Here is a 23,126-nt window from a genome sequence, read left to right as displayed (position 1 = left end):
AAGCACATAGAAAAGTGAGAAGAGAAAAATATAGCGTAATTGAAATCCATGGTTTTTAACCTTCACCCAATCCCTTTAAATATTCTCCTGCCTGAACCTCTGATGTGAAAACTCGAGCTCTGCCAGCACAAATAACTTTTAAACGCGCGGGATTCATTAAGAACACCTCACACCCCTTCTCAAAAATTATTTTCCACACCTTTCTATATAAACTTAGACTTTATACAAAATTAGATTTTGTTGTTCTCCTACCTGAATTACCATCTCTACCACTTAGATACTTTTAAAAATGTACAGCCCAAGAACAGTGTTTTGCAGCTGAATAATTCAAGTTTTAAACCATGAAGGCTGGAATGGTGGGAATTTGTATGGCTCGGCTTGATGAACATTTGAGAACTGACATTTAAGTAGACAATATTACTATTAATTTCTCCTGCAGGTGAATCAATCCATTTGTTTAGGAACACTCATAAGAAGTGGAAGGTCCAAATAGGGGTCTCTGATGAGAGTAATCTAGATGTAACCTGTGACAGGCACCATGGAGGAAATAAACGCACGAGGTTGTGAAAGAAAGCTCTCGAGTTTTAATGGGCTAGAGCATTGCTCGAACTTTTTGGGTACAGCATTAAACTCACTGAGCTCACAACAGCAGGATGTCAAAGCTCTGTACCCTCGAGGGCCATCAGATTAGACCAAAGCGAGGTAGACCGAGTGAAGTGCTGATGCCTAAACAAAGCACCTTTAGGTCCACAATGGGCAAAATACAAGAACAACAGACAATGTCAGAACCATTGCTTGCCTAGAATTGTAGATAATCTAAACCCTGTTTGAATGTCAAGTAGTTGAGTAGTCACAGATCATGATGTGAATTGCAGAAAATACTTACATTTCCAAGCCACTGTCCCTGGTTAAAAAAAAAAGAAGGGTAAACATTATTACATTGTGCATTTGCATAAACTTCACAATTAGTTGTAATAATACCAGCTCTATTAGTTCTGATCCCATAAAAAAGACCATTGAATATAATTGATATATATGTTTTTTACTGCAGTGAGCAATAGTTACAGGCAAAACAATGAAAAGTGTGAAGCTGTGAGTGAGGGAGTGAAGGGATTCTAACTGCAACATACGCCGGAGGGTTCTTGGTGCTATAATGGTAGAATTTAGAAAAAAAGTAGCCACCTGTAAAATCTATGAAAAGAATGGATCTGATTTCAAAGCATTACAAAATATTTATTGACTAGTCAATTAACAGAGGTCTAAGAGGAGCCAATTACAGAGCTGGAGGGACACAGCCAGAGGAATACCCAGCCCTAAGGTGGCAACAAGTCAAATAGTGGACTGAAACCAAAAAGAAAGAGCCAGAACGAAGTGCAATCAGACTAGTGAGGAACAAAAGACGAGTCTGACCGCCATATTCTGAGCTATATGTAGCTGCTGATAGGACTGAATGGAAACCCAGAATGGCAAACATTAGCACAATCTAGCTTGGTAAGGAGCCCTACTCTGACAAGGAGTATGTTTTTCAGTTGATCCTCTTATGAAAAGTTGACAAGGCCATCACATTAGCTTGCTCTCTGTCAAAATCTCTTTCAGAGGGCGACGGGGGACGCAGGGGTTCCTGTCCCCAACCACGGAGGTTGAGGCGTTTTACTCCTGATGTCCCGGGTCCCGACCAACTATGGATTCTGAGTAGCTGGGCCAAGTACTCCTTCTGCACTTGGCTCTCAGGTTAGCATGCTCTGAGCAGTCCAAGGCTCCCTCGGGGGGAGGTGGATACAGTGAAGTAGACGCAGGCTCACAACTCAAAATGCATGCAGCAAAAGCAGCAATAAATCACTGTCCTGCCAAATACTCACTTTTATATAAAAATATAAGTATTTTACTATCAACGCAAAGGAAAAACAATATATGCACACACAACTACACAGTCCGCGGAGGTCGTGGCTCTAGTGATTCTTTAGGTGATCCCACCAGGTCCTACTCCCGCCTCGCTCTTAGCGATAGTAGTTATTTCCCATTGACTATAGGCAACATCCAGGGTAAGCCTCACTAGTAGTCCGAGTCTCAAGAGTCCACTTTGATTCTACTCTAAAGTCTACAGTCCCAGTGCTCCAGGGCCACAGCAATAACTAGCAGCCAGTTTGCTCGGAGCCAGTTGGCCCAAGATCATGATTCTTATGTGGGTCCCTCATCTTGGTGATGGTGCGCAGGTGCTCCCAGGGTGGCCTAACTCCTCCGGCGGGGGATTGCAGATCAGGCTGCACTTCTTGATGCTCCTGGTAACCCCCTCTGGCTTTATCGCATCTACATAGTACACGTGCAGCAGCCTGATCGGCACAGTGAAGTCATTAGTCCTCCTGACATACAGGGCGGCAGGCCACTACCACACAAGCTACAGCTCTTACTGTACAGCAGTCTTCTCACGGGCCAGGCTCTGCACTATGCAGGGCTCTGGCCCGATCAGCACAGCCCTGCACATGGTTTAGTACACTGCGGCCCTCCTCTAGCATACCACAGTCACCAACTTTGTCCTGCACATGCACAACTACCCAATCGATGCAGCAGCTGATTCACGGTGCCTTCCTCTGGTATATGGGGTTTGTCGGCTTTATCCTGCACATGGGCAACAACCCCATTGGTGCTGCCATCTCCACACACCTTGAAAAGGGAGTCCACTCCACAGGTCTCCCCACTGGACCTTGCTCCCTCTTCCTCACAGGGCAAACTGGTCTTGGCAAGCAGGTTGGCGCTGGTGCTCCAGGCTACAGGGAAGGTGGTTTAGGATTCAGTGGATGATGTCCTCTTCCCAGCAGGGAGTCTAGCAGGTCTTGGCCCCAAGTTCTGCTCATAGGCAGAACTCGTGCAGAGCTTCTCATTCTCACACAGCCTGTCTGGCTGCTTAGCAGATGACAATTTTGGGGGTCTCAAGCTTCCCTTCTTGTAGTCCATTTCCAGACACCGAAAGTAATTTAGGGTTTGAGTCACTGAAGTTTATGTTGGGGGTCTGCTTCTTTTGAAGTGCCCACTCCTCCTCTTGAAAGCAGTCTGTCACAGCAGGAGCAACTCCAAAGCTGATAGCCCCACAACACAGGCCGTGGGAGTGACTGGAGTACACACCTGGATGTCAGTCACAGTGATAGGCGTATCTAAAGGTTAGTCCAGGGCATCAGCCATACTCTTCCTTGTAAGCGCTCTCTAAATCATAGAGCACCCTTTGAAGTGTACTGGGGAAGCCTAGCTCTCACCTCTCCAGTGTGTCTCACCCAGCTCACAGGAATACAGAAATACTCAAATCTGCCTGGCGGATTCCTCTACCTCCTCATATTTCACCAGGCAGCTTGGGTCTCCCAAAATGGAGTCCAAAGTCCACCATGTACTATACCATTTTCAAGCACACATACACCCAGCACATGCTTTTAACACACACACACACACTGCACAGTACTGTATCCTCCATGTACTATACCACTCACAGGCACCCAGTATGTGCATTTAACCCGCATGCACTGCACATCAATACATGCTTGTGCCTGTGAGTATGGTACCACTCAAATGCACAAGTACACCCAGCATCTGCATTTAACATGCGTACAGTGCACAGTACTGTGTCCTCTATGTACCGTACCACTCGCAGGCACTTATACATCCAGCATATGAATTTAACATGCATGGACTTCATAACACTACATCCTTCCATGCACTGTACTCCTCCCAGGCACTCATACATCTAGCACATGCATTCACCATGCAAACACTGCACAGCACTACATCCTTCCATGTATTGTACCCCTCCCAGGCGCACATACATCCAGCACATGCTTTCACCATGCACGCACTGTGCAGTACTGCCTTATCCCTGCATTGTAACTTTCCCAGGCACACATAAACCCAGCGTGGGAACTTCATTCATGCGCTGCACAGTACTACACCAAACTAATGTAGGCCAAGGGTGAGTTAAGCACACAGCAGCAGAACTTTAAATGAATGAGCCTGTAGGCCTCAGTCCAGTGACACAGGTTAAAAGGGACCTGATCACTACTACTGATCACTACACAGTATGCTGCCACCATCACACTCGTAGTCCTTAATTCTTGGTGAAGGTAGTAGCCTCTAATCACTATGAGACTAGTGCTTTGGGAGCACATCCCGATCCAAAAAAAGCACAATCTGTGAGGCAGGTTTATGTCATGGCGCACACACATGATCTGTGTTTGCATAGTAAAACAAAATTAGCATTAAGTATCCAGACATTAATGCAGTTGGGACACTTAGGGCAGGGGTACACGTCCATTACCATGTGGAGGACCTTTCCATTCCAACACTCACTCAATAATAAGTTCAACATAGAATCTAAAGGTTTTACTGTAGCAATCAAGGATAGAAATAGCCCACCTCATTGGGCCCTGGGGTGTGGTGCCACAAGATGTCCTGGTCAAAAATGGTGAACCTCAGTCTTGTTGTTATTGAGCTTCAGCAAATTCTTCCTCGTCCAAGTCTGTGTGGCAGATAAATGAGACTGGAGGTTTTGGTGAAACTCTGATTGTGGGTGGTTGCCTAAGGATCTTATGGATAAAGCCAAAGAGAGTATATATAGATTGACAAAGGCTGCTTCGGCAGCCGAAACGTGTCTATCCTGGTTTCTGGGTCGAAGGAGGCCTGAATCAATAAAGAAGCCTTAAACCACCTGCAGCCCTCATGTGCATGCTCTCTTCCGTTGGAAGTAGGGGTTGTTCTGATATATATATATATATTACCTACTGGCGGTCGCCAGTAGGTAGTTATAGTTAGGACCCCTTTTCCATAGGAAAACCGCAACATTCTATTTGGAATAACTTTGGCGCCGGTCGACGAATCCTCGCGAATTTCTCAAAATAGGTGGGGCGCTACGCTCCGCTCCTACCCTGAAAATCTCGGGGGGATTCGTCAAGCGGGGGCTGAGATAAAAGGGGGGTCCCAAAACGCGTTTTTCCCATGCATTTTTCCATAGGACCTTTAGACAGGGCTACAGCCCGAACGGCTGAACAGAATTACTTGAAATTTGGCAGAGAGGTAGTCCTCAGGTCAAGGAAGTGCCTTTTGTAGGTTTGGTGTAAATCTGTTCAGTAGATTTTGAGAAAATAGCCTTTAAATCAATATATATATCTGAGCCAGCTTACGGTACGCTTACCGTAAGCTTACCGTACGCGTACGGTGGCGTGCGCGAGCGCGATTCTGATTGGCTCTTAGATCTTAGTAAACATTCGAATCGGCCGAAACCAGGAAGCGGCGGCCGCCATTTTCTCTCTCGCACTGAGAGTTAGGTTGTTAAATAAAACCAATAAACATGTAATGGGGCTGTTTAGACAGCTCCCACACACATAGCCATGATGAGGGAGTCCCCAAAGACGCCCCAAGGCCAAAAATTGAATTTTTATATTTTCGCTAATTTCGCCGATTACGCTTACCGTACGCGTACGGTAAAAAATGTAATAAAAAAAAACACTATCCACACTCTCCCCACCCCCTGTGCTTTTGGTGGCCGTAGGGCACCAAATGTGCAGGTCTTATTAAAGGTGTGAAAAAACACACTCTCTCCACCCCGTGTGCAAATGGTGCCCGAAGGGCACCATTTGTGCATGGCTTATAAAAATTACGAAAAATTAAAATATTACCTTTCAAAACGAAGTGCATCATATGTCCTCCATGTGCGCACGGTGCGCGAAGCGCATCGTGCGTACATGGCCCATCTAGCGTAACGTGGGCACGCGGTGCGCGTAGCGCACCGCGTGCCCACCGTGCGTGCACGGCACTAACTGCGTAAAGTGGGCGCGCGGTGCGCGAAGCGCACCGCGTGCTCACTGTGTGCGCACGGTGCGCGAAGCGCACGTGCGCGCACGGAACGAACTGCGTTAAGTGGGCGCGCACGCCACGAATTGCGTAAAGTAACTTAGCATTTAAAAAAACGTACAAATTCACTGAAAAAACCATAGGTTTCACACACGTTATAGTTAGGAATTAGCATTTAAAAAACCTTGCAAATTCACTGAAAAAACCATAGGTTTCACACATGTTATAGTTAGCGGAAATTTTACTGATAAAAAACCAATGAAATTCCCCCGTTATAGTTAGTGCAGGCAACTATAACTCACGCGACCGCAAACTTCTGCTGATGACATATGTGTCTTTATGAAAAAAAAATATTTGTAATATATGTATAGCTAAAAATGTATGGAAGAAGACGTGGGCAAATAAGTGTCTAAATACAGTATTAGCATCAGCAGAGGATTGCGGTCGCGTGAGTTATAGTTGCCTGCACTAACTATAACGGTGGAATTTCATTGGTTTTTTATCAGTAAAATTTCCGCTAACTATAACATGTGTGAAACCTATGGTTTTTTCAGTGAATATATATATATATATATATACACACACACACACACACACACACACACACACACATATATATATATATATATATATATATATATATATATATATTATATATAATATATAATATGATGGGTGGATGATTACTGCTTAAGGTTTTGACATGAAACTGGCCTGTGATTGTATCAAAAAAAGATGGCAGAGCCAAGGACTACCTACTTCCAGACAAGATGGAGAAGAACTAGGAAGAGTTCACCTTTTGCTGTCTCACTTCTTGTAAGCAGGGAATCTGAATAGTCCAACATATCAAAGTCAGTGGAGAGTTCTAACAGGATGAGACTAGTGAGGGTGCGAGGAGGGCAGTATAAGGGCCAAGTTTTACGTTCTCCAAAATGGACACCAAGACACTTTCCAACTCCATCCCTAGATGAAACTCTATTTGCAATGGTTCCAAGATCTGCATGGTCTCTGGATGATTTAAGAGCCATACTCCTAAATATTTTTGGGCCACCTTGGCAACATATGGTAGCAGAGAAAAGGAGTGGAATTAGGGTTCAACTTGTGGATTCAGGGCTGAAAAAGGTTTAATCATGTTCTCCTTCACATTTAGAGGTACAACCCTTCAGAAAAGACACCGGATTGGGATGTTGGGGTCTCTTAGATTAAGGGATTGCTGTGTAAGTGAGGCTAGAAGCCGTATTAGTGAGGGAAGATGAGACAGGGTCAGTGTGTAATGATCCCTATGGCTGCTATGTGAAGCATTTAAACATAGTGTGTAAATAGGTTCCATCTAGACAATTATTATTATTAGATATGTATAGACTCTTTTACATGCTACTTATTTGTACCTGAAAAAAGTTTTGAATAATCAATGGAGTTTTGAATGATCAATGGAGTTCAGGTAAAAGGCAACTGGCCCTCTATTCACACTCAAGGAGGTGTCCAAGGCTTGGGTGAGCACTTCTTGATGATCTGACCGAAGTGAAAGTGTTCAGAGCCACACAATATTCAATGATATTTTAGCTGGCCCAAAACAAACATTATAAGTAACAAAGATAGAGGGAGAACATAGGGATAATTGCTATAACCCCTCATTGTGTTCTTTCTTTATGAACATAAATACTTACTCATAAACATCGGAACTCTTCATTCTTCGATAGTATTTGGCTAACTTTATAGTTAATATGACGCTAGGAAGTAGGAAAATGGAGCACCAGCCCAGGCTGAACCAAAAGGCATTCTGAAGACAAAAGAAAAACAGAGGAGTGTTATATGAAAAGTAGCAAGTAATAGTATTATTTTAGGCATCTGATGACCACAGTTAACACATGTTACATTGGCACTCACTAAAACTGACCACTTATTTAGAACTTTCCTCCAGTCTGCTGTTTAAAGTAAGGTGTGTAGGGATAGAACTGGAATATTTGGTGCTGAAGAAGGAAATCATTATTTTACCAATATGTTTGGATGGAAAACATTTTTTAGCTGTCCATGGAGGAAGGCAACATGGGTTTTGACCACATAGACAATTTGAGGCCTAAATTACAAGAAAGTTACGAGTCATTATTGCCAGGTTGTTGTGCTATTCCCAGAAAAAGGCTTTGTGCTGTCATGGAATGGGCTTACTTCATCGCCACTAGTTCTGACACTCCAGTCAGAGTGTTTCATCAAAACCTTTAAGGAAGGTTAAATACAGTAAAAACATTCTCTTCTGGATAATTTAATTCGAGAATATCTGCAGTGTCTCTGTTCGACAAGGGTTTTACCCCAGAATATCATTTGCAAAAAAATTGTCTGATGGAAATATTGTGTCCTAAATATGGTTCACAAGGGTGTGGGCAAGATGGCAGCCGGATAGGATGATCGTGCACTGCTCCAATCCCCAGGCTACCTAAGTGGTACTCTTCACGGTGAGATAGGGGCAGAACAGCAAAGTCATCCTGATCGGCATGTGAGGGGCATGGGTTACCATGCGACACTGGAAAACGCAGCTCCACTGAGCCTGCCGACACTTGAAATGAGAAAAAGCATGTTGGTAGACACAGCCTAGCGTGTAGCAAAACCCCGCATCTGGCTTTTCCCGGCCGACTGCCCTGTGCTGGATTGGGCGTTGCCGTACCTGTCATGCTCCCGCGGATCACCCCAGGGAGCCCTGCAGTATTTACCTGCTTCCGGGAGATGGCTGCCTGAGAAGCCGGGGGGCCCAGAACGTGGCAGTGAAAACAGAGAAGGCTCTCCCCCGCCAAGGAGTCCTTGTCCCCCACCCAGCATCTTCGGGCTTGGGAGCATATGGTGGGGGACGCTCTGGAGTTCCATGAGGCGGTATGGTGATGATGTGGGAGGTCACCAACTGTGAGTACTTAGGGCTTATGTGGGCGGGAACAAGTAAGTGGCCAATATTGCTCCAACTGCCAAGACACCGGGGATCCTTCTCAGCCTTGCCAGGCTGAACCCCCCCCCAGCCCTGGGGCAGTACAGACTAGCAAAGGATTGCAACATCTTGAGGAGAGCAACACAGGAGTGTACAGGAAACTGCAAATGAGCACTAGGGGAGTGGCTGCTATGTGCCCCCTCCCTGACACTGGTGTCACTCTCACTGTTGGGGCATCTGAGGCCTCTACAGTTAGCAGCCGCGGTAGGACTCTTTTTGTAAGTACAGGTGACACACCTGTGCCAGCCTTAGGCCTGCTCAGGGTCCGGGTGCCCGTCCCAACCTTTGGACATAGAGGTGCAGCATTCACTACCAGGCTGGGCCGGCACCTCGTCATCTGGGGTGCTCCTCCCCGTCACCTAAATGGCCTCCTTCAAAGGGTAAAAAGATCACACCCTGCTCACCCGGTCAAACAACAACTCTTCGAGCAAACAACCCTCACTTTCTCAACATTCCTCCCCATCAGATGACCAAGGAGGGGACGCAGCCCCGGTAAACTGGGCTTGCCTGGAGTCCCTCTTTGACACGCTCAGGATGGATCTACAGTCGATCAAACAGGACCTGTTTCTGGAGCTATGAAGTGCGACCTAGGCTCACTCGGGGAAAGAGTATTCTCCCTGGAAGACAACAAGATTGCATGGAGGGGGAAGACACTGAGATTCTCCGCCAAGAAGTTCTGAAGCTCCAAGAGCAACAGGCGGACCTACAAGCCCACGTGGAAAATCTTGAAAACAGATCTTGTTGGACCAACATACGGCTTAGAGGGGTACCAGTCGGAGCAGAGAGAAAAGACATTAGCAGTTTTGTACAGGCCCTATTGTTGTGTGCAGATTTAGATTCCGTATATAGGTTTCCCGATTTATGTCCTTATATAGGTACAATTTATATTGCCCTTATTTAGGCATAGAAAATCCAGCTCTTATTTAGGCATTATCCATGCTAACCAAATACAGACATGGTCTTCTACATCCGACAATCTACGTCACAACGAGTTCTTGGAAAACCAGACTCTTAAGCCTTTAGGAATTTCCCTTGCTTGGATATTGATTTCTCCAAGAATTTAGCATGCATGAACATCTATTCCTTAGGGGTTCATTCATGATGTTCCGATTCCCGACTTTTACGTCAATACGGGAATTCCTAAACACCATCAAGGTATAAATATACCTGCACTTGCCCTGGCAAACCACGGTTCTGGCACAATCCTGCTCAACTGCCTACTTGCGGTTCGCCACGGCAAGTTCAGAAGGAAATCGAGTTCCAGCCTGACGCACTGACCAGACGCTGTCATCCTCTTCGCAGAGAATCCAGCTCCAGTGTTTCTGACTCCCCTTGCGGGTGTTAGATTTCGAGTCCCGGAAAAGAGATTTCAACCTCGCACATTCTAAGGTATGGAGCGGACTAGGACTTAGAGAAAGTTTTGGCAACTCTTAGCAAAACTAAAACTATAAATATAGCTAGCTATACTTTAGGAAACGGCAGAACCGTTGTATCTATATAATACGTATACCCAGGTTCTGAGGGACACCGGGTCACCCCATTATTTTTTGTAAAATTACTTTAGGAAACAGCACCCACTTCTCACCTCGAACTACACTTAGGTTAGGTACACTGGGGTAGAACTATTTACAAGCATCAGAAGAGTATTCACATTTTAGCCTGTGTTATTTATGTATGTATTTTATGAATATATGTCATAGCTACAAACCATGCTATTGCAGTATTATTTTATCTTACTGCCAACTCTGTACATATTGTACTTCACAGCCTGTCTTACGATTGTAGCAGTTCATATATCTTGCATGAGAAATAAGACTGTTCAATAAACCCTTTTTTATCAGAATGCCCGCGTCTCTATTTCTGTGCAACTCTGTAGAAACGAAGCATGCATGACTGACTGAATGAAACTGTTAGCTATTGTTTCCACGGTTCTGAGATTGTTCCGACTCTATGGGAAACAAAGTTGTCATGTTTATGCGGTTGTCAGAAACTAATCCCTTCTTGTATATTCGAGAAATTTCTAGTGACCTCTGAGTTAGCTGGCACACACAAGTAATTAAGTTTAATGTACTCGATAGAGACATACTGACCTCAGTCCTATGTCAAAACTATAGTGTATATTATTCCAATGCGCAGAGCCTATCAGGGATATAGGAACTACACTACATGGCGCCCAACGGTTTGGTAAGGCACTAATTTAACGCTAGATACTGAAGTAACTCAGTCGTGCTTTTCTCAGAGACCCTCTACTCATAATACTCCATAAGACGTCTGGAGTGGATAGGGATAATATCCGCCATAGCTGAGTAGGACAAAAATCCTATGTATTAGCTGTTTGGTTTGTTCAACGTTGAAGGATACAGTGTTCCAAAATATTGTGCACCTTATCTTTGTTCCCTTGAAACTTGCTCTGAAAACTTTCATTAAACAATGACCGAAAACGGCACAAACACCGATACTGGTGGAGCTGCGGCTGACCAAGTCACAGCAGCTTTTAATCGTGCTGGTTTTCAAGAAACCGACGAGGATGCTATAATCATCCATCCAAATTTAAGGAGAGCCATCACTCTAAAACTTATAAAACATGGCCTAACACCAAGATGTGGTAGAGCAGTTTTTGTGATAGAGGCACATGAATCTCACCAGACAGAGGTATTCTATTCATGGATAGTATTCCCAGAATCAAATCCAGTAACACATGTGTTTCACTTCTACAAAGAAGATGAACCACCTGAGGAATATATTCCTTTCAAGGATATTGAAATTCCACTCGCATGAGCATGAGCTCTGGTTTAAAGGCGCCCTAAAACATTACAATCACATTACCAGGCTCGGTCCACTAGGTAGACCAGGAGCAACATGGCCGATTTTAGCCGGCTACACACCTGACCCTGACATTGAATCAATGTCGGACGAGGAATTACTTAATAACATACAAAAGCTAATAGAAATATACAGTTAAACCACAACTGTCTGAAAGTCCTGATAAGGTCTTTACTAAAAACATTCCTACCATCTTCTAAAAAAAAGTGGGAAAATAACAAACAGCATTCCAAAGAAAAGCGTTCTCATTCCTGAGGCAGGTCTCCCCAAAAGGAGCCCTCTGAAAAGAGGTGCAACCTCAGGAATATGGATAATTTGAGAAAACCGGACAGGTATCAAGATACTGATACACGTTCCTCTCATACCTTTCAGATATCATCACAGACATCCGAAAGAAGAGGACGGTCAGAAAACAAAGAAGAACGCGTGAAGTCCAAAGACGATCAACACGTTCAGAAAAACAAACCAAAACCTCAATTCTCCAAAAAGAAAGTAGCAGGTCTGAAGATCAGACATGCCGAGGATTCTGAGAACACAACTCAAGAACGGAGAATGGGCTCAGACAATTTTGGACAGTGCAGCAGAAGTTACAGTAGCTCGCCAGAACCTGAAGTGTCTTCTGGAGACAGTGGACATGAATGAGGACATTCAAGTTGAAACTGCAGACACCAGGGTTAGTTCTCCGCATAGATTATATGAAATAACACTCCGGATGGAGGGAGACATACCAAGAAAAGTAAAAGCACTTTTTTGGGAGCATCTTTCAAAGGGTTATGATATACTTCTAGCAGAACGAGACTGGCCACCAGAATTTGTCAGAGAGTGCCCACATGGCGAAGACAAGATTATGCCAGCCTTCTCCAACGATGTTCCAGTACACTTAAAATATACTTATGCCAGGAAATGGGCAGTGGCCCAGGCCTCAGCATTATACAAGAATTATGTAGGATGGGATGAGGACTCACCTCACCATAAAATCCAGTTAAAAAATCAACCAGCTGCACGAAGGCAGTACCCAGTTAAGCAAGAAGCTAAAAAACAAATCAGGGAGATCTTAGATCAACTTGAACACCAGGGGGTGATTGAAACATGCACCTCATCAATGAACAATCCTTTGTTTCCTGTCTCCAAACCAGACAATACATATCGTCTAGTTTTGGATTACAGACACCTAAACTCTTGTTGCAAAACATTTGCAGTGCAAAATGCACACAGTACAGCATTAATGAATAACATTGTGCGTAAAAAGTACAAAACCACATTAGACATTTCAAATGGTTTCTTTTGTCAAAACATTGCACCTGAAAGTAGTTATTTGACCGCTTTCTCAATAATGGGGACACAGAGTCAATTTTGTCGACTCCCACAGGGGTTCAAGAACAGCCCGGGGTTATTATCTGCAAGAGTTACTACAAGTTTATGATGACGAGGCATTGTCATATGTCGAGGATATATATCTGACAAACGATGACCTGGACAGACACTTGAACAGGGTGAACACCATTATATTGGGCTTCGCCTCTGAGGGTTACAAATTCAACTTTAAAAAGTCCAGAATTGCCCATCTCAATGTCCTTTTCCTAGGATATGTACTTTCAAGTGAAGGCAAAAGGCTGGCAGCCAACTTTGTCGAAAAGTGTGCGCTGCTCCAACCTCCAAAAACGCTGAAAAACTTACAGTCGATTCTAGGTTTCCTGAATTTTGGAAGAACTTGCATTTTAAATTATGCAGAGAGGGTTAAACCTCTCTACGAATTAATCAAAACTGATTTCAAAACCACAACATGGACACAAGGACACACAGAAATTCTGCTTTCACTTCAAACAGACATGTTAGCAACAAAACACTTGCAAACACACGTAAACATACGCAACTTAGTGATCCGAATCATTCCAGGTCAATGCGGATTCACCTACTTAACTTTTAACGAAGGTGAAAAAGTACCCATTGCATACAAATCACACTTGTATACACAAACAGAAATGAAATTCACTTCTACAGAAAAGATTCTGACAGCAGTTCAAACCGCTGTAGCAAAAGAAAGAGCCCTAGCACAGGGGAAACGAATAATGGTTGTGACTCCTGTACCAGCCTTAGAGGCAGTTACTAAAGCGAGCATTCCGAATGCAAAAGCTTTACATCCAAGATTGATACAATGGGTTAATTCTCTTGCTGCAACTGATGTTGAATATGTTTTTGATCCTTATTTTAAAACACAAGCATTCCTGCAATACGAACACGAATGTCCTCTACCTCCTGAAATTCTACCTCTTGATCAGTATGAATTTATAATTTATACTGACGGATCTGCACAACCTGCTACGGGGATTAAACAAGCTTACAGTGCAGCATGCACGATTGTTAAAGGTCGTATGCGCGATGGCAATTCAGACCAATGGTCACAAAAACGCAATCTCTAGGAGATTGTACAGCTCAGCGAGCTGAACTACAAGCATTCAAGATGGCACTTGAAAATACGGATTGTGAATTCCCACACTCATAGTGTGCAATTCTTTTTATTGTGTTCCATCTTAAAATGAATAGTTACAGAATTGGCTTCAAAATGGTTTCAAAGATGCAAAAGGTGGCACAATCAAGCATAAAATGCTTTGGAAACAAGTAGTTCAGTTGCGAAACGGACTACAAAACACTCACGTGATACACACGCTAAGTAATCAACGTGATGGCATTCACGTTGAAGGGAATTCATTGTCTGAAGAAGCCGCAAAAGGGGCTGTGCAAACGGCTTCCGTAGCTGCAATCACTCGTTCAAAAAAAGAAAATAGGCAGTGAAATGATGCTGGCTGTCAATGCTTCAAGCAAAGGCAGTGGTGCAGCGTTACCTAAAAAATTTCCACTCATATATAATTGATGCGATCAATGTTCCGTTTGCTCGAATCCCTGGAGTGGGGGATAGGGTAATACCAAACATGGAACACAGATTACTACTAATCCTAGCAGCACATGAAGGGATCGCCTCTACCCATGCAGGTGTTTCCGCCACAGTGTCGTTATTAAAACAGAGATACTGGTGGCCTGGCATTAGGAAACAGACCAGGAATTATGTTTTGGAATGTGAAATATGCCAGAAGATGAAAGTCTCTACTGTGAAACGTCCTGCGCAGACGCCCCTGTTAATTTCAGATAAACCATTAGCTTGTGTTTACCTGGACCACTGCGGTCCCTTACACAGGGATGGTAACTATAAATATATCATGGTCGCAGCGGATTCTTGTTCTAGGTTCCTATGGATGTGGCCTCAGCGCTCGGCTGACGCTCAAACTGTTATAAAAGATTTGCGAGTCTTTATCGGCACATACGCAACAGGCACACTACATTCTGACCAGGGTCCTGCGTTTAGCTCTAGGGCTTACAAAGAAGCCATGGCCAGTTTGGGCATTGCATTGCGGTATTCTTCTCCATTCCATCCTGACGGAAATTCTGCTGTGGAAAGAAAAAACCGGGACATAAAGCAGTCTATAACAGCTAGGGTATTAGGTTCGGGTGATGGGTGGGTCAAACACCTTTATGGGGTCCAAGGCGCACTTAATAACTTGCCGAGAAGTTCTCTAGGGGGTGTCACTCCATACGAAGTTCTATTTGGAACTAGAATGTTGGTACCGGACCTTGATATGCAAGGCACAGTGATGGAAAATAAGAAATTTGATATCAAAGATCGTTTGGCTGTTTTACAGGACTTAAATGAACTGAGAACAAAACACAGCAACGTGATCCTGAAGCCAACCATCACTGAGGAAAAACCGTCCATCCCAGCAAGGCCTGTCTGGATCCCAAAGCTTGGTGATCTAGTCAGAGAAAAGATCACGGATAAGAAGGGATTTGGGCCTTCATAGAGACAACCAGTACCTGTCCTAGCAATCCACGGATCAAGAACAGTACTTTTGACGCCCCTTGCTGGTAAAAAGGAGAAAAGATTTGTGTCCATCGACCTAATCAAACCACACTATGTGGCCGATACTAAGCAGTATGCCAAGTGGACTCCGACAATGTAGCAGACGCACTCCTCTAGCTACAATCCAAGAGGTTCAAACTGAGAGACTCATCACCTTTGAAGATTTTACAGTGAGAAATAAAGGACTAAGCAACAATGCCATGGAACCTATACCCCTTGAGACCCAAATAACAGTTCATCCAGATACGCCTATCTACAACGAAGTAACAAGTGATCAACTGGTTCCAGCGATTTCAACAAATCGTGATGCAATTCAAACTATTGACAGAACTGCCTCTGGCTATTTCATGATCTTTGATACGTTTTCTGATGATCTCAGCGAACCTGAAACGACACCAGCACAAAGAACTTTCAAAGAACAAGCAACAGACTTTTTTCATCTCTTGAAAAGGACTTATCTGGTTTCACCATGGATTGAACTATGGATTGTTTTGGGAATATTCTTCTTTCTACTTTGGTTACCTCTGGTATTAACTCTGAGTATGCTGATAAATGGAAGATATATTCAAATGGACACAGCAAGTCAAAGACTGAACTTACTTCTCCAGCCACACCATTCATCCCATCGTGAAGCAAGAGACTTGTAAACAGTGAACATCACAGCCGTTCCTATACATGATGTTATAGTTTGGGACCAAACTCAATATGACATTTTTGGCCCGTCGGAGATTTTGAAGATTCCACATTTATTTAAGATTTCATTAAGTGACTTTATTATCTCTCATACCTTTTCTGATGATTGGGACTTCGAGACTGTTAATAATATGATGTCTGATCTAGAGATGTCTACAGTATTCACAAATCATGAATATTTAGAAGGTTCATCAGACTATGATCAACTGTATTGTTATAACTACTATGGTCATCATTTCTTGCATAAATCTGCAACACCTAGAAATGTATTTATGTATAACCAATGGGAACATTGTCCTACACCTCCAAAGGGTAGCTCAATAACTTTTGCAATGAAATTTCCATATTTTTCAGGTTTCAACCTATCAAATCAAGAATCGTTTTCATTTAAAAATGTGAACAAGACAGGAACGAAAAATATGTTCACAAATACAAAACAGATTTATTCTGCAGCCTTTATTGCCCAACTGTCTAGACAGGGTATCGACTTTTGGAAAGACAACATTGAGACAAAATCTGTCTGGGGTACAAAAGATTGGCAAGTACGGGGGGTAGAAGCTTTGTTTAGAGCCTGTATCATCCCTGAGCAAATTATGTTTTTAAATGACACTGTCCAGCAAACGTCTTGCCTTGGATTAGCCAAGATCAAAGACATGAACACACCGACCATACCTTTACCTGCAAGCAATAGCACTACACGGGGGGAGGTCGACGTACATAATATTTTGCATCACAACAGATCAGATCCAGAATGGAAAAAATGGTTGCTCTGGCCCACAGACACAAACAACTGTCAAGATCGATTCATGAATAAAACACAGGGTTTCACTATCAATAGGCCAGACCCACGCTATGTTCAAAGACAGCATCCAAGGGTAGTAACAACATACAGTGTAGGGAAACTTTGCCTTGATTGGCTACAAGGCTGAATGATGTAAAATAACACTTAACTTTACTTCAAGAAGGCGCAGACCTTAGGGAATTCTTGCTACGACCAAGAAAACCGCGTCAGAAACGTTTCATATATGCCGGTATCTACGCTGCTTATAATGAAGCATGGAAGGTTACCCAAGCAGAGACTGCAGAACGAATACGAGAAATTGATCGTATTAATTTAGAGAAAACTCTCTTTAGTAAACAATGGGTTAACGACTCTGTCGTCCAGAATATATTCATTGGACAGCATTGTGTCTTCTGTCATAGACATCATGGAACAAGACTTGGTCATGTTGCAACATGGTCAGTCTCAGCTACGTTCTATCATGCTATTGGGCTGGACACTTCAAAACTTGCGTACAGGCTATGTGCCTTGGCGTTTAATCAACACTACGTCACTGTTTTCAGAATTCAATCTCACTGATAAACAGATCAGACTGGCACAAAGGGGAGCAGACTACACTATGCTGAGCATTGAAAAACTGGAAAGGTTACCATTCACAGTGGCAGAAAAACCAGCTACTGAGTGGATCGTACATGGTAAAATAACTCTGCCTGTTACAACTTTCCATTTTCAGCATTGCCTAAAACATATACCAGTAGGCAAATATGAAAGGTTGGGTAAAGGATATACATCATGACATCCTGAGATTGACCTTACACACATAGATGTTGGAGTGGGGAACGTGAAGTGTTTCTTAGCGGTGAAAACTGTGAACACACACAAACCGGTTCTCTTCTTTGTCAGGGTATTAACTTACACAGGGCCTGTGATGGTTCCACTACAAACTTATCCTGTCACCTGCAAGGTTCACCGGCTGCAGTGATTAATCCAATTTTTGGCCAACTTTCTAACGGGAGTTACATTATGTTGAATGGTCACAGCTGCTGTAGCATGTTGCCAGGTATTCCATATCTAGTTACGGTTACATCCAGGGTCACTTGCTGTATGCAAGTCTTGTTTCCACAAATAGACACAGTAAGGGAGTCGCCTTTATGGCCTTCACTGAACATCTCTTCTATATGAATTGATACTCTAAGCAGAATGAAAGCCATTCTTTTACAAAAAACAGTGCCACTGACCTCGGCCAAAGAAACCTATGATCTCCAAGTCACAAGGACTTCTGCAGAGATACATACCCTTTTGTATACGAACTGCCCTGTACATTTCTCAGAAATGTTAAGTCGTTTCTTATACATGTCTGATATGAGCGGTATTGTACATGTATTTAAGAACGCGTGTGCAGGACTGTTAGCACCTTTTCAAGCAGTCCTCTGACTTTTTCCAAACTTCGTGCACTCTGTGTTTGGCGGACTGACGCTCCTTTTAGCACTCGTTGCAAGGACCCTATTTTTGCTCCTACTGCTATGATATGGCAAGCCAACTCACCATCGACACCCAATTCACCATGGAGAGAGCTCTATTGGAGATGAAGTGTCATGAGCGCATCGTCCAAATTTTGGGTTTACCTCGTCTACGAGAATTAAACACCACATGGTTTCTGTCATTCAGACCAATCTGGCAAGATTGCATCTTACCTGTTCTACGCTGCCTGCTCTGCGGTGAAGAATTCATGCTAGACATCTGTCTAACACTCCCATCAGTCATGCCTACTGATATCGATACTCTGCTGGACCCGGTAAAGGCCCACGCTCTGTGTTGTTTCCAGTGGCTACCAATCTTGATGACGCCATTCATTGAGATCTCACAGACACAAATTGCTACTGCTGAGGTACGAGAAGAGATTTCAGGCACGTAGGTAACATCCGATTCGAACTTTGCTGATGCAACCAATGCTGAAGGCGATAGTTCACATCTATGTGCAGTTAATCTTCTAAACAAGGTATTCCACTTTTCACCTACAACGGTAGATGACTTTTTGTCTACAGGATTAGAAGATTTCATGTTTCTCCAGGCCCACACACTGACTTTTGATTCAGGCACACAGTGTTTCGGTGAGACTCTGAATTTGGCCTTCATTCTTTTCAGACAAGAGACTAACTTTGGAACTTTTTCCTATGATTCATTTTGTTTTTACAAATTTGTATTTTTTTCATTTTTTGCCACAAGTGATCTGCTTATAGTAGAACTATTCATAGAGAACAGAATTCTTTGAAAATCTTCCAGGGACATTATGCCACCTTGTCATAAACAACAATTGATTTATGTAACCTGATATGAAATGGTTTCGGCTCTTTTTTCTGTATTAACTAGCCATTTCATTGTATGTATATATTTCTGGTTCATTCTTATTGGCCTTTTCAATGCACACATATGCTTAGAATGAAACATTGCTTTTAATATGTACAGCACCTTATGCATAGCAATGGTTTTGTAATGCATTTTTAGGACATACGTTTTTAGATGTGTTTTGGCATGTCTTAGATTATCATGCGATACTCTTTTAGCCATGTTTAGTATGTTTAGGATTTAGTAATTTAGTTCATACGAAACTGGAGTGGGTGTTGTGTGTAGATTTAGATTCCGTATATAGGTTTCCTGATTTATGCCCTTATATAAGTACAATTTATATTGCCCTTATTTAGGCATAGAAAATCCAGCCCTTATTTAGGCATTGTCCATGCTAACCAAATACCGGCATGGTCTCCTACATCCGACAATCCACGTCACAACGAGTTCTTGGAAAACCAGACACTTAAGCCTTTAGGAATTTCCCTTGCTTGGATATTGATTTCTCCAAGAACTCATTTAGTATGCATGAATATCTATTCCTTAGGGGTTCATTCATGACGTTCCTATGCCCGACTTTTACGTCCATACAGGCATTCCTAAACACCTTCAAGGTATAAATATACCTGCACTTGCCCTGGCAAACCACGGTTCTGCCACGATCCGGCTCGACTGCCTACTTGCGGTTCGCCATGGCAAGTTCGGAAGGAAATCAAATTCCAGCCTGACGCACTGACCAGACGCTGTCATCCTCTTCGCAGAGAATCCAGCTCCAGTGTTTCTGACTCCCCTTGCGGGGTGTTAGATATCGAGTCCCGGAAAAGAGATTCCAACCTCGCACATTCTAAGGTATGGAGTGGACTAGGACTTAGAGAAACTTTTGGCAACTCTTGGCAAAACTAAAACTATAGCTATAGCTAGCTATACTTTAGGAAACAGCACCTACTTCTCACCTCGTACTACACTTAAGTTAGGTACACTAGGGTAGAAGTATTTAGAAGCATTAGATGAGTATTCACATTTTAGCCTGTGTTATTTATGTATGTATTTTATGAATATATGTCATAGCTACAAACCATGCTATTGCAGTATTATGTTATCTTACTGCTAACTCTGTACATATTGTACTTCACAGCCTGTCTTACGATTGTAGCAGTTCATATCTCTTGCATGAGAAATAAGACTGTTCAATAAACCCTTTTTTATTGAAACGCCCGTCTCTCTATTTCTGTGCAACTTTATAGAAACAAAGTATGCACGATTGACTGAGTGAAACTGTTATCTATTGTTTCCACGGTTCTGAGATTGTTCCGACTCTAAGGGAAAAAAAGTTGTCATGTTTATTCGGTTGTCACAAGCTAATCCCTTCTTGTATATTCGAGAAGTTTCTAGTGACCACTGAGTTAGCTGGCACACACATGTAATTAAGTTTAATGTACTCGATAGAGACATACTGACCTCAGTCCTATGTCAAAACTATAGTGTATATTATTCCAACACGCAGAGCCTATCAGGGATATAGGAACTACACTACACTATTCCTGCATGTCCTTGGCCAGAAGTAGGGTGGTCACCATTTACTGGAACGGGTGGGCCACCGGGAAGGTGGCATTGCACAACCTCCGGTTATCCGTGTGTGCATGACTTCTAGCTAAAGGAAGAATTCATTAAGATAGCGACTTGGAACACCTACAATTCCAATAGTATAAGTTCTCTCTCTACCAGTATCTCTCGAATATTACCCTCAAATGACGCAGGGACTTTAAACCAATCACAGAGTTCCTGCAGTTCAAGTCAATCAAATATGGTTAGGAACACCCATTCTGCTTTATTTTTCGTTGGAAGGGCTAACTACACCAGCTTCGATCATGACAGGAGGCTTACCGCATTCTGGGCTTGTCATGGCAGGAGACCTGCCGCCCTTCAGGGGGATCACCGGGATCATGACCTGAACAAGCCCCCTCTTGGAAAAAGCCCTCTTAAACATCAAAGAAGTCGTGCCTGACCCTGGGGGGATAGCGCAAGAACGCAAGTCGGTATTGTATTGGACAAGCTTTCACAGGACATGATGGGCAGATCGGACACACCCTGTATGGTCATGCTGGGCCTCCTTCCCTGCCTCCTGCTGGTTTCGCCCTGGGGCGTAAGCGGTGCAGACCAACGTTTTGCACCTGTAGATGAACGTCTGCTGCACCTATCCTCTGGCGCGACTCGCTATACTCACTCGATGGACTTCCATGCTTAATGGACTGCAGATTGGTAATTATTTTCTGGATCATGTTGGGGACTGTTTGTTTCTATCACTCCGCACACTATGGCCACACACCTTGCTACACTCACCTTATCCATAGCCCACTGCCTGCACCCCTGAGAGCCACTATCTGCCCCTTGGACAACTAATGCTCCCCACAGACCAAAGCATCAACCACCCTCTGTGACCACCCTTTAAGGGACTCAAAATCATCAGCCTCAATGTCAGGGACTTAAACCATCAGGTCTAAAGGGCCCCAATCTCATCCCTCCTAGAGCACAGTGAGAGTGACATATGCCTGCTTCAGGAGACACACCTGTTGCCAAAAGATGTACCGAGGACACAATCCCATTGACTCCCCAGAAGGAATGGCCATACTCCTTTCCCAGACTTTCAAAGGCGAGGTAATCGGCAAGTGAGCAGAAAACAGGGGGAGGCTCCTAGCATACCACTTTCTGGCTCTTTTCCACTTACACTTGCTTCCATCTATGCCATGAATGAGCGTCAGGAATAATTTATCCAAGAAACCCTGTCAGAAATCATGTGGTCCTCGACTGCAGCACTCCTGGTGGGTGGGGACCAGAACCTAGTGGATAACGACCTAGACCGCTCTGGACAAAGATTCAGACAGAGAGGAGCATTCACTACAAAAGGTCTGACCAGGCTGCGTTAGTTCAACCTAGCCGCCTATGGTGGGGCGCCCACCCTAATGAACAAGACTTCACTTTCTATTCGGCAGCCCACAAAACCTATGGCTACATATATTACTTCCTGGGGGCCCCCACAATCATGGCCTGAGTTGAAGAGGTGAGCATAGATCCCATGACACTCTCCGACCAGGCCCCAATCACACTGAATTTGCAGATCAACAATACACAAACACCATCTAATAGCTAGAGGCTACGTGACAGCCTTATCCAAAACCATAGTAATATTGCCTCCATAAATAAGGCCCTCTGGGCATACTTACAGGACAATGATTAGGACGGGGTCTCCACTCTCTGAAATCCCCTAAATAGGTGCTCATAGCACGGACAGCCCTAAACAATTGAATATTTAGGGAGAAGCAGGCATGGCAACAGGGGACAGTGAAAGTACTGGAAAGCATTAATTAGAACACCAGCGCCTCTAGAGTTCGGCGAGAACTAGCTAAGGTGCGTGTGCAGCTTAAGCACCTAGACCTTGACAGGGCAGATCATGCTGTGTTCCATCTTAAAAACAAATTCTACATGGGGGGGCAACAAAAAAATGCGTCAGACTGCTTTCACTTTGCATATGCGCCAAGGTACAACGAGACACCGTACAAGTCTTTGCAACAGCAGAGGGTAAGTCAAGTCTCTGGAGACAAACAAAGAGCCAATTACTCTTGCTGAGGTAATTGCCACCATAAATAACTAGACGGAAACCCAGGCCTGACTGCTTTACCCCCCTTTTTTACAAAACGTTCAGTCCACACATTGGCTCCATTCTCACTAGACTGTTTAACACCTTCACGGACTCCGGCGTGTTACCGAAGACC

The 23,126-nt window shown here is 43.7% G+C and overlaps 1 protein-coding gene across 2 annotated transcripts in view; it reads right to left on the bottom strand.

The window, feature by feature from the left end:
* Window positions 1-23,126, bottom strand: part of LOC146867615 (prominin-1-A-like) — a 496,515-nt gene that overhangs the window by 14,608 nt on the left and 458,781 nt on the right. The window contains exons 23-24 of one of the 2 annotated variants that reach the window (XM_085606442.1): window positions 7,497-7,609; window positions 887-904 (exon numbers count right to left, since the gene is read on the bottom strand). In XM_085606442.1, coding sequence (XP_085462568.1) covers window positions 887-904; window positions 7,497-7,609 — 131 coding nt within the window. Of the gene's footprint in view, window positions 1-886; window positions 905-7,484; window positions 7,610-23,126 lie in introns of both variants that reach the window. The other variant, XM_085606443.1, reaches the window with a different exon arrangement.

Source organism: Triturus cristatus, chromosome 1_2 (assembly GCF_964204655.1).
Source record: "Triturus cristatus chromosome 1_2, aTriCri1.1, whole genome shotgun sequence".
Classification (NCBI taxonomy): Eukaryota; Metazoa; Chordata; class Amphibia; order Caudata; family Salamandridae; genus Triturus; species Triturus cristatus.
The sequence above is the reverse complement of the archived record's forward strand: the minus strand, read 5'-3'. Positions and strand labels throughout refer to the sequence as shown.